This window comes from Tigriopus californicus, chromosome 5, assembly GCF_007210705.1.
Source record: "Tigriopus californicus strain San Diego chromosome 5, Tcal_SD_v2.1, whole genome shotgun sequence".
NCBI lineage: Eukaryota > Metazoa > Arthropoda > Copepoda > Harpacticoida > Harpacticidae > Tigriopus > Tigriopus californicus.
In genome coordinates, this window is record NC_081444.1 from 905,837 (window position 1) to 919,421 (window position 13,585).

The following is a 13,585-nucleotide window of genomic DNA, read 5'->3' on the forward strand; positions in this document are numbered from 1 at the left end:
TCTAACCCGTTTTTTGAAGGGTGCTAGAGGAGAGCAATTGCTTGGCAAGGGGTCATATTAGGAGTTTCAGCTCAGAATTTGCACGCACCATCAACAATTCAGATTTGTACCGTAGTTGCCTTAGGAATTTTGACTACAAATGGAACTTTTTGACACCCAGCAACAGCTGAAACGAATACATGCGATTGCAGCGCCCTTGATCAATCTATTTATGGAGTTATCTATGATTAACATCCTTGCATTCATGAAGAGTGTGTCGGAAAAAGATAATTACAATCATGACCAAATCCATGCTTTACTGAACCAATTGAAGAATGAAATCAACAAAAATAATGAAGATTCATGCCTTCAAAAACAATTGTTTGCTCTAGAACAATTGCAACTTGCACCCAAATCCACCAAACAGAAAAGGTCAGTTTGTTTACCGGCGCTAATCACAAGTAAGGACGTTCCAGGAGAGTCTGTTGGCTTGGCGTGTCACTCCGCGCGCTGATGGCTTCAGCCCAGCGTTCGTTTTTTTTGGCCGACATTTACGCACGCGGCTACCTGATGGCCGCTCCAATGTGCCCGCAAATATGAATTCTGCAGAGCCCGCCTGGCGGCCAGTATGGTTGCTGCACGCGCTGCTGGAGGCCATGTTCTACCCCCCCCCCTCATTGTTGGGGACCAGGTTCTCCTTCAGGGCGCCATCTTGGGTACTTGGCATACTGGGGCTGTTATCACAGAAACTGTGACTCCGGTAGGTCGGACAATGTCCGTACAAACAACGATATCTTCCGCCGCAATCGCCGTCTTATTCGACCTGACACCGTGGAGAATCGTTCTCTCTATAACCTATCCAACACGTCCCGGAAGAACAGCCCACCCTCCGTCGCAGCAGACGCAACCGGCGTCAAACGTTGCGCTTCACTACATGATAATCTCCCGTTATTTTATGCACTGGTACCTATCACCCGATTTCAGACAAGTAACTATGGCGAAGATGGCCAAATTTTATGAGGAGGTCCGCACACTAATCTCTTACAGAGGATATCGCCAGGGTTTCCATGATTTTATTTCCGTTATTGCGTTATTTCATTTCTATCTTTAGGGTGGGGGGGATGTTATATTTCTTGATCCATGCAACCTCTCCTCTCGGAACCTGCCATCTCTGAGGCAGCTAACCAGATATGAAGATCCCTTCGTTCTTATTTGTGTTGTTCATTCCGCTCCGCCTCCCGCCTCCCACTTTGCCATGTCGACGTAACAGTGATTGACTTTAGTGATTGACTTGGACAGACGCCCGACCCTCTGCCTCACCGAAGGTGGATTCTTCGTTGATCAGCTTCCCCCCCTCTCGTTTCACCAGTGAGACGACTGCCACAGTGGTTCAAAAGCCTTTTTGAGTTTCAACGGAAATATCCCAGCAAATCTTGTTAACTACTATCTATATGAGTACCAAATTTGAGCCAGAATTCAATTAATCAATCACGTCAAAATTGCTTTTTATGATTTTTGCAAGGAAGAAGAGTGTTAAGATGGATATGCGCATTTCTTTCAATACTTGATAAGGTTTTTTGACCACCGTGGTGAGACTGGAGGAGAGGAGACGACCGTGTCCAAGAATCTAGCTCGAGTCTTTGATCAGATTTGAAAGCATTAAATCATTCGGTTGATAGTTCCAAACTTTGGCAAAAAAGAAATGGTGGCAATATTTGAAACCAGGTCAGTCGTAAGGTGGTGGTACATGCATTTACTGAGGCATCGTCTTACGACCGTTTAGGAAACTAACAAGCTGTTTATGATGGTGATGAACTGAAATTTTCGCACTTTCCAAATCAGGGGACTTAAAGGTACAATTTTGTATGTGGTAATATACTATTCCTATTTATATATTTTTCTAAATTACACGATATACTTTGAAATTCACTTTTGGGAATTTACAACGATTCCTTTTTTAACTCGTCTTGTACTTTGTCCTTTTGGGCATATTGGCATAAAATTAAAGGTTTCTTTGTCGTACCACTTCAAGCCATTAAAGTTGCCCAACGATTTGGACCCCTGCAAATCAATTTTGAGCAACGACCAACCTGATCTTTGATTGAATAAGAGAGACGTCAAATGCCCATCTGACAACGACAATCTTCGTCGTTGACTTTCTTTTCTATGATCTGGAGTTTGATAAGCATGAAGTAACTAACTCCATACCTTCTAACCGCCAAAATGACCAGATTATGATGCCGCATGATCGGGACACTCCGAATGGCTTGTGGGAGATGGTTGTAGCGCAGTTGATTAACGCGCGACTGAGCTATGCTCGGGTTCATAGGTTCGATCCTAGGTCTCCCCTCCCCCCCTGCAGTAGATCATCGCCTCGAACGGCGGACCCTGAACCCTAAATGGGACAGCATATATATGTAACATTGAACAAATTGTAAAACTATTGTGATCCAATGAGAAGCAGAATCTCGCAATAAAGACTTTAAATTATTTGATCTTTTGAAACTTCCGATTTGTAAGCTACGGATGTCTGTACTTAGTAACTTGTACAAGTTGTACCCTTGGTCAGCAAAATTTAAGCATGAATACGCACACACTGTGAGTGGCTTAGATCTAATCAAAGTGAGGGCAAATTTCTCATGTGTCTAGATTCCTAATTGTTTTGGTTAGAATTGAAAACTAGAAACAAGAAGCAATTCTTTATACCTTGCTCTCATAATTACAGAGTTAAACTTTCCCAATTGAGTTCAACACTCAGTTCTTTATTGAGCAGGAACTTCATCTGGCAACTGAGACAGTCAATTTTGATTCATTTAAAATGCTACAATGATTGTTTGCACCTGCGAATGCATTCATTTTATTTTGTTTTCACCATGCTTATACGTGTAATGTCAAACGATTTACTTTCAAATCCGGATCTGGCCTTATGATGATGTTATCAAGGAGGTAAAAAATAATATACCTTAAGACATTAGCCCATAACTCGGGCATAATCGGGTTTATCTGGCCTTCTTACTTCTATAATGATCATGCCATCCCCTCTATGTATAACTGTTGTTTTCAGAAATTAAACCTTGCAATTGTCAATGAGTGAAATGTCTCAGTGTGGAGTTTGTCTGAAGCTGCGTTCCCAAAGCCGAGATCTCCAAGTAAAAATAAATCCACTCAAATTGGGTCAAGACGATGGAACAGTTTATTCTTTTCCAAATACTTCAATGTCACCACATCGATTAGCATGTTCCGAACGGAGAATATTATCAAATCAACTACATGGCACATCCCCGTATTTGGCAATGTGTATCGGCTATACCATTGAAAAGACCCAATGCATAAAAGGTGTAATGTTGTAAAAATCACCGCAATGATTTATGCATTGTAGATACTATCAGCTGAGAAATAAGCACAAGAATCCGTGATAAGGGCTTTCTTTTAAAAGCCTCTTTCCTCCACATCATATCTCATAAATTGTCATATTCATTTGGCTGTACCTCGTACGCTTTGGTGTAAGTGTAGGTTTTCAAGCTATACCAGATAACATAAACGAAGCCCAAACGAGTTCTTGTGAGAATGAAATTTATTCATGAAACCAAAAAAATAAGTTCAAACAACAAGTGACATGCTGGTTTCCATGATTATGATAAACACACATAAGAACAACCTTCAAATATTTGGTTGTCATTATTCAACCAAATGAGGACTACTTTGGCTGTCAACCCCCCGTCAAAGAGCACTTTGCGCTCTGAAAGTTTCGACAATTGAACATAGGTATCTAGAACTGTGGATATGCAAGAATTAAAATACAAAGATGGGAACCTGAAAACAAACAAAACCGGCTCAAATGCACCAAAGGCATGAAGGTTGTTGAAGAAGTTATATACAATTGAATGAAGGCCATAGTGCAAAGGATGCAAAAGGATTGTTCTCCCACATCGACATGTTTTGCATTTTTATTTCTTATATCTTTATTACGAAAACCAAAATATGTATGTCTACCATGGGTGAGGGGTACCCCATGCAACTTTGTCAGGATATTCGTAGTTTTCTTCATTCTTGCATATATGTTTGCATTTTTGACCTTTGCCATTATTTTCAGCCGCACATTTCGGACCTTTTCATGCAATTTGATGAACATGAATGTCAACTTTTATGTTCATCTTTTGCGCTTCATTGCTAGAAACTTATAGATTAATCGCCGTTGAGGGACGGAGGGGATCCAATTTTTACTTCTAACAATCAAAAGGAACAATGCTGTCCTGCTACCTGCTACCAAAACATTACCTGTCCAGCCGGCTTGGCTACAATTCATGGCACAATGCGGATCCGACGGTGTTTGGTTTGAGGGTTTAATCTTAGAGTTGTACTCCGTGAAGATATTAATAGCTGTGAATGGTTGAATAAAAGCAGCACAACGCTATAAACAAATTTGCCTTTTGTTCACGGCATAATGAGTTCACTCACGATCAACGCATGTCATCCATTTGATGGGCCCAAAAGTCCCGTTTGGATTGCACTGCAACTGGATGTGTGGCTCATGGTGAATGGCTTCTTGGAAGACGAAACCATGGGGGCATTCATAACGAGCTTTGAACCCAATGGGTACCACCGGACTCAAATCTGTAATACAAGATCAATAACAATAATGCATGCAATATCATTCAAAGGGCCTGATCGTTCATAATCTGTGGCCCTAATGACGAAAGGGGCCTCACAAGCAACGATCGCAACCCGCCATTAAAACTGTTGACAACTTTTGTCTTGGTTACGACTAAAGTGTTCGACGTCATTGAGTGTCCCGTGAGAACATGACAATATTAGGCCGAACTGTTTTGAAGAGTTAATCATGACACCCTCAAATCTGTGCTGAGTCAACCACTGCCCTCGCAAGCCTCATTCTCCTAGTGAAAAAATGGCTTATACACAAGTAATATTAGCTTCACGGCTTGAACCCCAACTCTTTAGTTAATGTCTGACAGACAATCTGAGCCTTATTTGCGTCTCCGTAGGAAATGAAGTATTGTCACGCGCTCACCAGAAGATCCAAAGCCCATGAAGAAGATATTCATGTTCCCGATCACTTCAGCCTTGGTCATGCGATGACTTCTTGGCACCTCATACACAAAGGTAGAAATGGGTTGGTTTTGGTTAAAGCGAATATTGAAGCCATCCATGTCGCAGAAGATCCTCAATTCAAAGGCTTCATCAAATTGAACGACAGATCCATCTCCAGGTTTGCCCGTGGGACCCATGAAGATATCGGGATCTCCTTTGAACCTGAGAGGAAGATTTGACATGTGGGAACACAAGATTGATCATTTATAGTGCATCTATGAGTACAGGTATTTTTTTCGCCTTTACGTTGTGCCATTTCGTAATACTATATTGTCGTAGAGGCTACTAGTTATCAGTGTGACGCGAAGGAGTGAGTGCAAGATATACATAGGTCCCAAAGCAGGCCTTGTAATTGCATTTATAATGAAGCTTAGATGATTTTTTGATGAGTTTAGTTGCTGCTACTAGATTGTAGTATTTGGTGGACTCCCTCATTTGTTCATTGCAAGTTGTCCATTTGATGTGCGAAAAGTAACTTCGTCTTGAAGTTTGGTCCCTTTAAAAGAAACTATTGAATCAAAACACACCCCCACAGTTTAGAGTGGTTTTCAATTCAAAATTGAGTGGAGCCTTGAACTTGCAATCTCGAATTAATTGTCTAACTTAAAACCTTCTCGCATTGCAAAAGTTCGACGTTGAAATAAGCGCCATATCAAGTTATTATGAGTTTGGCCTTTGAGTCCTTTGATGTTTTTCAACTCTCACTAACAACAACGCCATCAGGATTTAGGCTATACAAAGGCACGGACTTCTAGAAATATGGACTGCGAACGAGCTGCCCGGCAAATCGGCCTGCTCTTGGTCATAGCCACTCTTTTCGAATTAAAGTAATAAGAAACGTAGATCTTCTCAATTAACGGTAGGCCAATTTTATACCATGATGCCCATTTGTATTGTGGATGATGTCCACCCTGTATGGTGGATGATGTCCACCCTGTATGGTGGATGATGCCCACACTGAATTGTGCATGATGCCCACCGTGAATTGTGCATGATGCCTACCGGTGGATGATGCCCACTGGTTGATGAAGCCCACCCTGTATTGTGGATGATGCCCACTTTGTTGGAGGTGTGTGCTTGTATTGCATGCACATGCACATATGCAGCTGTCCTGCTCTCTCTTTCTCTATTGCTCTCTCTCTATACCATCTCTCTGCCTCTCTGACTCCTAATCTTGATCTTGAATAGAACGGACGTGAAGATACAACCCTCCCTGTATATTGGATTAGGGGTGTGTTCTTAGGGACGTAACAACATGCAAAGTCGATCGTTTCAAAGTTATGTTGTCAAAAGCTTATGTAGCTGACCAAGAGCAGGCTGAAAATTCAAATTTTATGTAGTGTTTACTACATAACTTTGAACATGTCTCCTGAGTTCCCTAAGCATAGGAAGCATAGGTTTAGGCCCAAACTTGGCTGAGTTCATCTATTCAACAAGACCTCGTGGTCGTATGAAATGCCTATTTGGAATAAGATGAGCGGTTTAGGAGATAGGATATTTTTGCTTCCGTTTGTAATCCATATCTCTAGAAGTCCGTGACAAAGGTCTTCGCATAGTAAATTGCTTTTTGATCCAGACCTATTCCGTTGTAGGGAGTTTTAAGGGTTAACGAAATGGAAAAGATAATGAAAACAGTGTGTTCAATTCAGTTACGATCAAATAATATATAAAGATAAAAGTTGGGTAAAATGAATAAGTTTCTCGTCTTGAAGTGTTGTGATTCCAATCCCAGCAGCGGTAAGGAAGTCCGCAAGAAAAAATAGAAGTTCTACCTGTACATTTTTCGCCAGACATCCACTTAACGAGAATGAACCCCCAATAACGTCAAATGAACGATAAAAAAATATAAGAACTTCCAAATTCAAGCACTTTTTTTCAACAAAATTTGACAGCAAAAATGTTCTTGAGAAAATGGATTCGTTTTTATGGTTTTGATATATCGACTGATCTGTCATAGATTTCTTTTTCTTTTCTAACTGAATATACCCATCTTCAGGTTTGGTGCTCACCGGGTAGCCCATCGGAAAAGGTAGTTCTTGTGGATCATGAACTCGATCACCAAAGACAACCCATTATTGACTGTTTCAAATTCGAGTCTGGGCACCTCATCCAACGAGCTATTGTACCACGGGATGGTTCCAATTAGTAGAAAGATCTGGGACTCATGCTGACAAAACTCGTTTGGAACCGGAACAACCTTTGGGTTGGGCTCGTAAGCCATGAATTCTGTAACGGCCATAGACTCGCATTTCAGTTAATTGTTCTTCCCAATCGACCATGGGATTATCTTTTCGTCAATTCACTCAATTGAAGGATTTGTGTGTGCGATATGACAGGAGCTACATTGATAAAGGTCATGCTAAAAACGATTTAATGAACATAATACCCGAGTCCATGATCTGAGCCACCTGAGAACCATCCTTATGATTAGGGGCGTACTTGAGGCGGGACGCTTTGGGTGGAACAGGAACAATCGGGCACGAATGAGCTGACAAATTAGTATAGAAAAAAAAATCCCCAAGTTATACACTAATCAAAATAATTACAAAACCCAACTACAAAACATACGTTGGCAAGGGTCCAGGTGACGTGGCGACCAACTTGAGTCCCAAGCACATGTCATGCTCTGTTCTGAATAAGTGGACCGAGGTTCGACGTCAGTAATGAAATCGGAAAACAGGCCACAATCGAACCTTGAGAAAGGGAGCAGAGCACATTCTCGTTCATTATTCACGAACAAGTCTGCCCACTTAGTGATTATTCCATGATTATTCCACCCTCATTGGATCACCTCTATTTTACGTACACTATTTTTGATTGATAAGACCCGTCCCCCAACCAGTGTAGTCTCATTTCGGGCCTTTTCGCTGGGGGTGCACCACAATATATCGCTGAAATGAGATTAAGGTCGTACCTCAATGGGAGATTGGGTTTGACACTATCCATGACACTGAAGGTCTACTTTTTACGCATTTGGGCCAAATGTTGGGGATATCAAAAAGGCCCCCCTCCAAACAGGTCACATTGATCACATTCTGAGAACGCTCATTCTCGAAGAACAGCTTAGAGAACAACGGATCTCCTTGATCATCCAGGACTCCATCGATGAAGTCAGACTCGCACTCATAAGTAATGTCTTCGCCGAATGATACAGGATCTCCATTCCAGACCGGATGAAGTTTGAAAGACAAAGGTGGCTCTGGAGGGTTCATACACGAGGTCCCTGAAGCATAAATACTATTCTATTTCTAGGTAGACCGAGCAATTCATAACTAATTGCGGATCTAAAGCCTGAATCACTAATCAATACAATGAGGAAGCCTACAAACGCAATCGTCGAAAGTATGGTTGTTAGGGTGCCATTGTTTGTCCCATCCACAAGTAAAGTTCTTCCAATTATATGTATTCTTCTCCAAAGTAGAATTCGGTCGACCATGAAGTTCCAAGGTTTCAACTTCAGATCTCAAGAATGACTTGCCCATTGGACACGAGTACCTGGATCATGATCAAAAGAGTTTCAGTTAGACTCTGTATAATCTAATTGTCTTCATCGATTGTACACAAATGTCTCTGGCTAATCTGGTGTGCATGTAACTTTAATGCCGCAACAACAACACGAAAGCTTGAAAGTCCTCCTGTGTATCGATTGTTAAATGATCTTGTGGTTAAGTCCATGTTTCGAGTTTCGAGTAAAGATTGAGAACGAACTCAAGGACCCAAACTACCTTAAAATGGAACCAAAGTTGTGGTGTCTCAATCTTTGAGTCCCTCGGGTGACATCAGTTGGTTCTGCGTCGGCGAACATTTCAGGGTCCATTAAGTGAAACAAGAAGCCCTGGGAAACGATTTCTGGAGGATTGTTGCAATAAACGGCTGAAATTAGGGGAGCAATTCATTCCCGATCGTCGGTCGAGACAAGAATAACAATTAGCATAAGTATCTTTACTTGAAACACACTTAGGCCAATCAGACACGTGGGGTGCTTCAAAGGATCCATTGTACAAACATGGAACGTGAAAGTAATCCTTTGTACGATCCGATTCGAACCACTGAAACTCAGCGCAAGCGTAACTGACGTTCTCGCCAAACTCATAAATGGCTGAAATAATAAAGCCAATGACGTGAAACGTTGTACGTATGTAACTCAAGGTATTATGCCATAGGAGTACTTTTTGACTCGTTGTAAAGGTTCAATTTGGCATATTTGGGTGGTTGTGGGACTCCTTTGCAAGCGATCCACACGCATGGATCGAGGACTGGCAAAGGGCTCCAAGTCTTGTTCCATTCACATTGAAAATTCGCTTGTTCGTACAAATCTCCTTGGGTATTCTGAAATCTTCTGGCCTCCCCGCATTCAAACCTGATTTATTCAATTTCTGCAGTTGTTGGTATCTTCGTCACAAGTTTAACTAATGACTTACACAACATGATCCGAAAACAGCGTTTCCAAAGTTTCTACCGATTGATGCCTTATCCCATTTTGGACCATTTTTCCCTCTGTTGGAACACTGGGAAGAGCTGTCTTTGGGCACTCCACAGCTATTAATAGTGAAGTTATTTCATTCTACATTCAAATACTGTGGAGGCCAAAACCTACTCACTGGTAGAGCATTTTTCCCACATTGGGTCCTTGAAAGTTCCATCCGAACGACATGGAACGCTGAAGGTTTGTTTGAAGTAGTCGCTCTCCCATCGTCCACCCGACTTGCAGTCGTATATCTTGTCCTCACCAATGGGGGTTAAGGTTCCTGGGGATCGTTCCTCCAAGTTGTAGACCGAACTTAAAAGTGGTGGATGGACACAATGAGTTGGAACACAAGCAGGTAAGGTATTCAACGTCCATCTTTTATTCCATTGGCACTCAGAGTCCAAATGAGTGATAATTGTCCCACTATCATTGAAGGCATTACCCAAACCACAAGTGTATCTGAAACACCACAAAGAATGGTTGGGTTTTGCCGGTCTTAACTAGAGACCCTAGATTCAGAGACGCGCAAGGTGTGACAAGTGGCCCCACTTCAAAAATGTAAACAATTCGTAGAACTAACAAGTTTCCATACATATTTTGAACTGATTCGCTGTATAAGAATGAGTACTATCGTGACAAGGATCATTGAATATTTTCTTTAAGGGCACTATTGAATTTTACTTGAAGAGAAGCTGATTCATGCATATGGCATTTCAGATTGTTACTACTCGTATTTTGTTACGTTCTAAATCTTTTCTGAACCCATTTTTTTTTCATAAGATTAGATTGCTATAATATTTCATTAGATTATTCAGATTAACATTATCACATATGATCTTCCTGAGTCTATCAAGAAACAAGTCCCTGTATACTTAACAATATATTTGTTGAGTATGGTTGTACTTTCTTTTTTTGAAGTGCTTTTATCTAACTTGAGAATGGCAGCCTGCGAAAGATCAGTGTGTCAACTACATTTCATTGAGAAATGCCACATTAATACAATTCTCATGACAAAGGACACTCTTAACCCTGTGGAAAGAGTTGGTTAAATCCATGATCGATCAAATCTGTCATAAATCATTCAAAGCTTTAACCTATTATGCGATGCAAACGTGCGACCTCTTTTTAGAAGCCACTGACTCCTATGTTCGTTGCCAATTGGCAGTCAATCAGATTGGCCGAATTTGATGACTTTAAACGCAACCACGCGTATCTATGTCTAGAGCATCTATAGGCTTAACGCCCAACAATCCATACCTGACACGTGTTCCAAAGGTATCCACTCCAAAATTAGCCCCATCCAAGAACTCCAAAGTTCCTTGGGAATGTTTCTTGGGAGTTGGCATCCCACAATGAACAGCTAAAATAAGTGAATAATGTTGAGCAAGTCGTTGAAAGAAATACGTTTTCTTCACTTTCTTCTCACTTGCAACGCATTTGGGCCAAGGAAAAGCTTTTTTGTAGACCCCGTCAGAGTTGCAATACAACGTTAAAGATGTTATGGAACGGTTAGACTCAAAGTAAGTTTGAACCGGACTTGACCGACAATTGAACAGAACAGTGGTGTTCAATTTCACATCTGATCCTCCCATGGAGTGCTCCAAACCATTTGACAATAAGTCAGGAAGTGGGAGGCATCGGAAAACTGACAATATACGTACGAGTACGTTAGTTAACATAAAAATATTGAATACAAACCACGCGACGGTGAAGCTTACCCACACATTCATATTGGTTAATGTCAAGGGAATAAGTTTTATCCCATTGGCACGTCGATGTCAAGGTTGGCTGCAAATCCCAAAAATCGGATCGATTCTTGTGCCCCAAGTGAGCCCTCCAATCATCACATTGGAAAGTCAATTCAGTTTTGAACGGTATCCGTTGACTGTTGTTCCAATTGGTGATTTCCATTCCATTTGGGACCAATGGATTTGCCTTATCTGTGCAATAAGTAACTGGAAAACAACTCCCGTTTTAAACATGAGACCTGAACAAGCAAACCTCTAGATGGACGATACATACTGTTTTTGCAAACTGGCCAATCAGAAGTTGCTTTTGGAGCATCGTATTTGTTATTTGGCAAGCATGTGACGTTCATTTGACCCTTGGAAAAATCCGACTCAAATTTGTTTTGTCCCCCAGCGTCACATTCGTATTGGACCATTTCATAGTGTGCTGGCCAATTGTGAGGGTCCCATTTTAGTTTTAAGTTAGAGCCAGGTGGTGGCGTTTTAGGTCTGTTGCAATAAAACCCTGTTCAGGGAAAATGCTAAGACTGAAAACACGTCTCAAGAATCATCATATCAATATTTGCCTACATTCGCAGGAGTAGTTGAAGTTGAAGGTCGACCATTCTTCATCGGACTGACATTGAGACTTCAGATCTATTTTGAACTGGTTGGTGTCATTGAGCCAAATCCGTTTTCCTCTGTTAGAACATTTGTAGCTGAAATCAAGATACGAGTTGCCACTCACCAATTTCCACTTCAGATGGTTCTAGCAAGCAACACTAAATGCGAGAAAATTGTGTCTCGCCCTTTGCCAATTATGTAGTCGCGCGTTCAACTTGAATTTGCCAAGAAAGAAATCAGGGGTTGCCTTCGAAATCTTTGTTCCCGGTACACTACTTTTGGCCAGATTTGGCCTGGACATTTTCAAACTTAAAAAAAATCGCATCTAGTCAAAGAATGATTACTCTATGAATCTTAACGTAAAAGCTAAGCATTTTTACGCAATGAAGGTAGGCCTAAAGATTTTTGCGTGATATCGGTATCCTTGATTTTGTTTTAAATCTTATCAAACTTTTGAAAATCATTTTCAAAGGAGACACCTCATCTTCGAAACATGAAAATTAAAGTAATCTCGTTTCTGAAGACCTAGCTAAATGTTTGGCGTCAAGTAGCACTCTCATAAAATGACAATCTTGAGGATAAGCTAAATCATTGGAACAAATTATAAAAGTGTTTTATTACTGTTCTCGACAGTTGTTTCTTGTTATAGTTTGCTTTTAATAAATCAGACATGGCAATTTTTACATTGAATGACATTCTTTGTATCGGTTACCAAAAAAAATCCGTAAAACTTGGCTACAAAAATGGCTGAACTACCTCTCTTCCAAAAATTTGCACAAACACAGGTCTTAAGGCAAACAGTATCTCGGGAAACATAGATTTCTGGGAACAAGCAGAAAATTTCATTCATCCCGGAGACATACGACGAGCTAACGAATTCAAATTGATTTGTTTGCCATGAATTAGGCCTTGGTTCTTATTTGACTCTGTAGTAGATATTTTGGCAAAGTATGGAAATTGGAACTAAGGTACTTGAACATGTTAACCTACTTGATAACTATGAGAAAGGTTCGAGTGTTGTTATCCCAATCCCATTCCATTCCAGGTACCAAGGAAGGTGGATCGTTGAGAGTGCAATTCACAGCTGAAATTTTTAATATTAATGGCATTGAACAAGAGAACCAATCTAAGCTGTTCTATGTAGATATTGATCAATGTGCGAGCATGAACCAGAAGCCATTACATAGAAGATCATCGCTGTGATGTCTTACGCCAACATTTATTCGGAATGGGTTGCTCATTGTCATCCCAGATTCCTCCTGATCCAGCACTGTTTTTAATACATTTCCAGGTGCGTTGCGTAATCAAAAGATCATCAGTGTCGTTCACTGTGGCATTGACTTTCAGAGCCAGTTCATCGGTGAACTTATAGCCCTCAGTGCACGAGTATTGCAAAGTGGTATTCTCGTAGTCATATTCATTGGACCTCCACACGTTTCCATTTTTGGGCCCATCAGGCGGTGTTTCACTGCAAAACGCTATAGAACTTCCTCCATAGATTTCACCATGTACATACAAGGAAATAAACGGATCAAATCCACTTACGAATACAAGGTGGAACCGGATGACCATGAAAATACTCCCAAAACGCCTTTTTTGAGGCTTTATCATATTTGCAAAGATTCGTCAAGTTCATCAGCCCCTTCTCTGGGAACCGAAAGTTGTCCTCGCAAACGTA

At 41.0% G+C, this 13,585-nt stretch overlaps 1 protein-coding gene across 1 annotated transcript; it reads right to left on the bottom strand.

Moving 5' to 3' along the window:
- Window positions 1-3,353: 3,353 nt before the first annotated feature.
- LOC131880525 (uncharacterized) lies at window positions 3,354-12,955 on the bottom strand. The gene is made up of 19 exons (XM_059227182.1): window positions 12,898-12,955; window positions 11,875-12,002; window positions 11,579-11,809; window positions 10,983-11,511; window positions 10,814-10,916; window positions 9,690-10,015; window positions 9,510-9,627; window positions 9,258-9,448; window positions 9,035-9,187; window positions 8,814-8,961; window positions 8,414-8,583; window positions 8,051-8,311; window positions 7,895-7,979; window positions 7,657-7,781; window positions 7,475-7,576; window positions 7,098-7,314; window positions 5,009-5,250; window positions 4,438-4,593; window positions 3,354-4,359 (listed from the first exon to the last, which is right to left on the bottom strand). Exons 4-19 carry the CDS (start codon window positions 11,284-11,286, stop codon window positions 4,130-4,132), a joined length of 2,931 nt encoding a protein of 976 aa, XP_059083165.1. The 5' UTR covers window positions 11,287-11,511; window positions 11,579-11,809; window positions 11,875-12,002; window positions 12,898-12,955; the 3' UTR covers window positions 3,354-4,129.
- Between the last annotated feature and the right edge of the window lie 630 nt (window positions 12,956-13,585).

What these genes read in the sequence shown, in the direction of transcription:
- LOC131880525 (XM_059227182.1), bottom strand. Translation starts at nt 11,286, where the DNA reads ATGAATGTGTGGGTAAGCTTCACCGTCGCGTGGTTTGTATTCAATATT. An exon ending in TTGGCCTAAGTGTGTTTCAA is followed by an intron (nt 8,962 to 9,034) that starts GTAAAGATACTT and finishes CCCTAATTTCAG; the next exon opens with CCGTTTATTGCAACAATCCT. An exon ending in TCTTATCAATCAAAAATAGT is followed by an intron (nt 7,782 to 7,894) that starts GTACGTAAAATA and finishes CCCTTTCTCAAG; the next exon opens with GTTCGATTGTGGCCTGTTTT.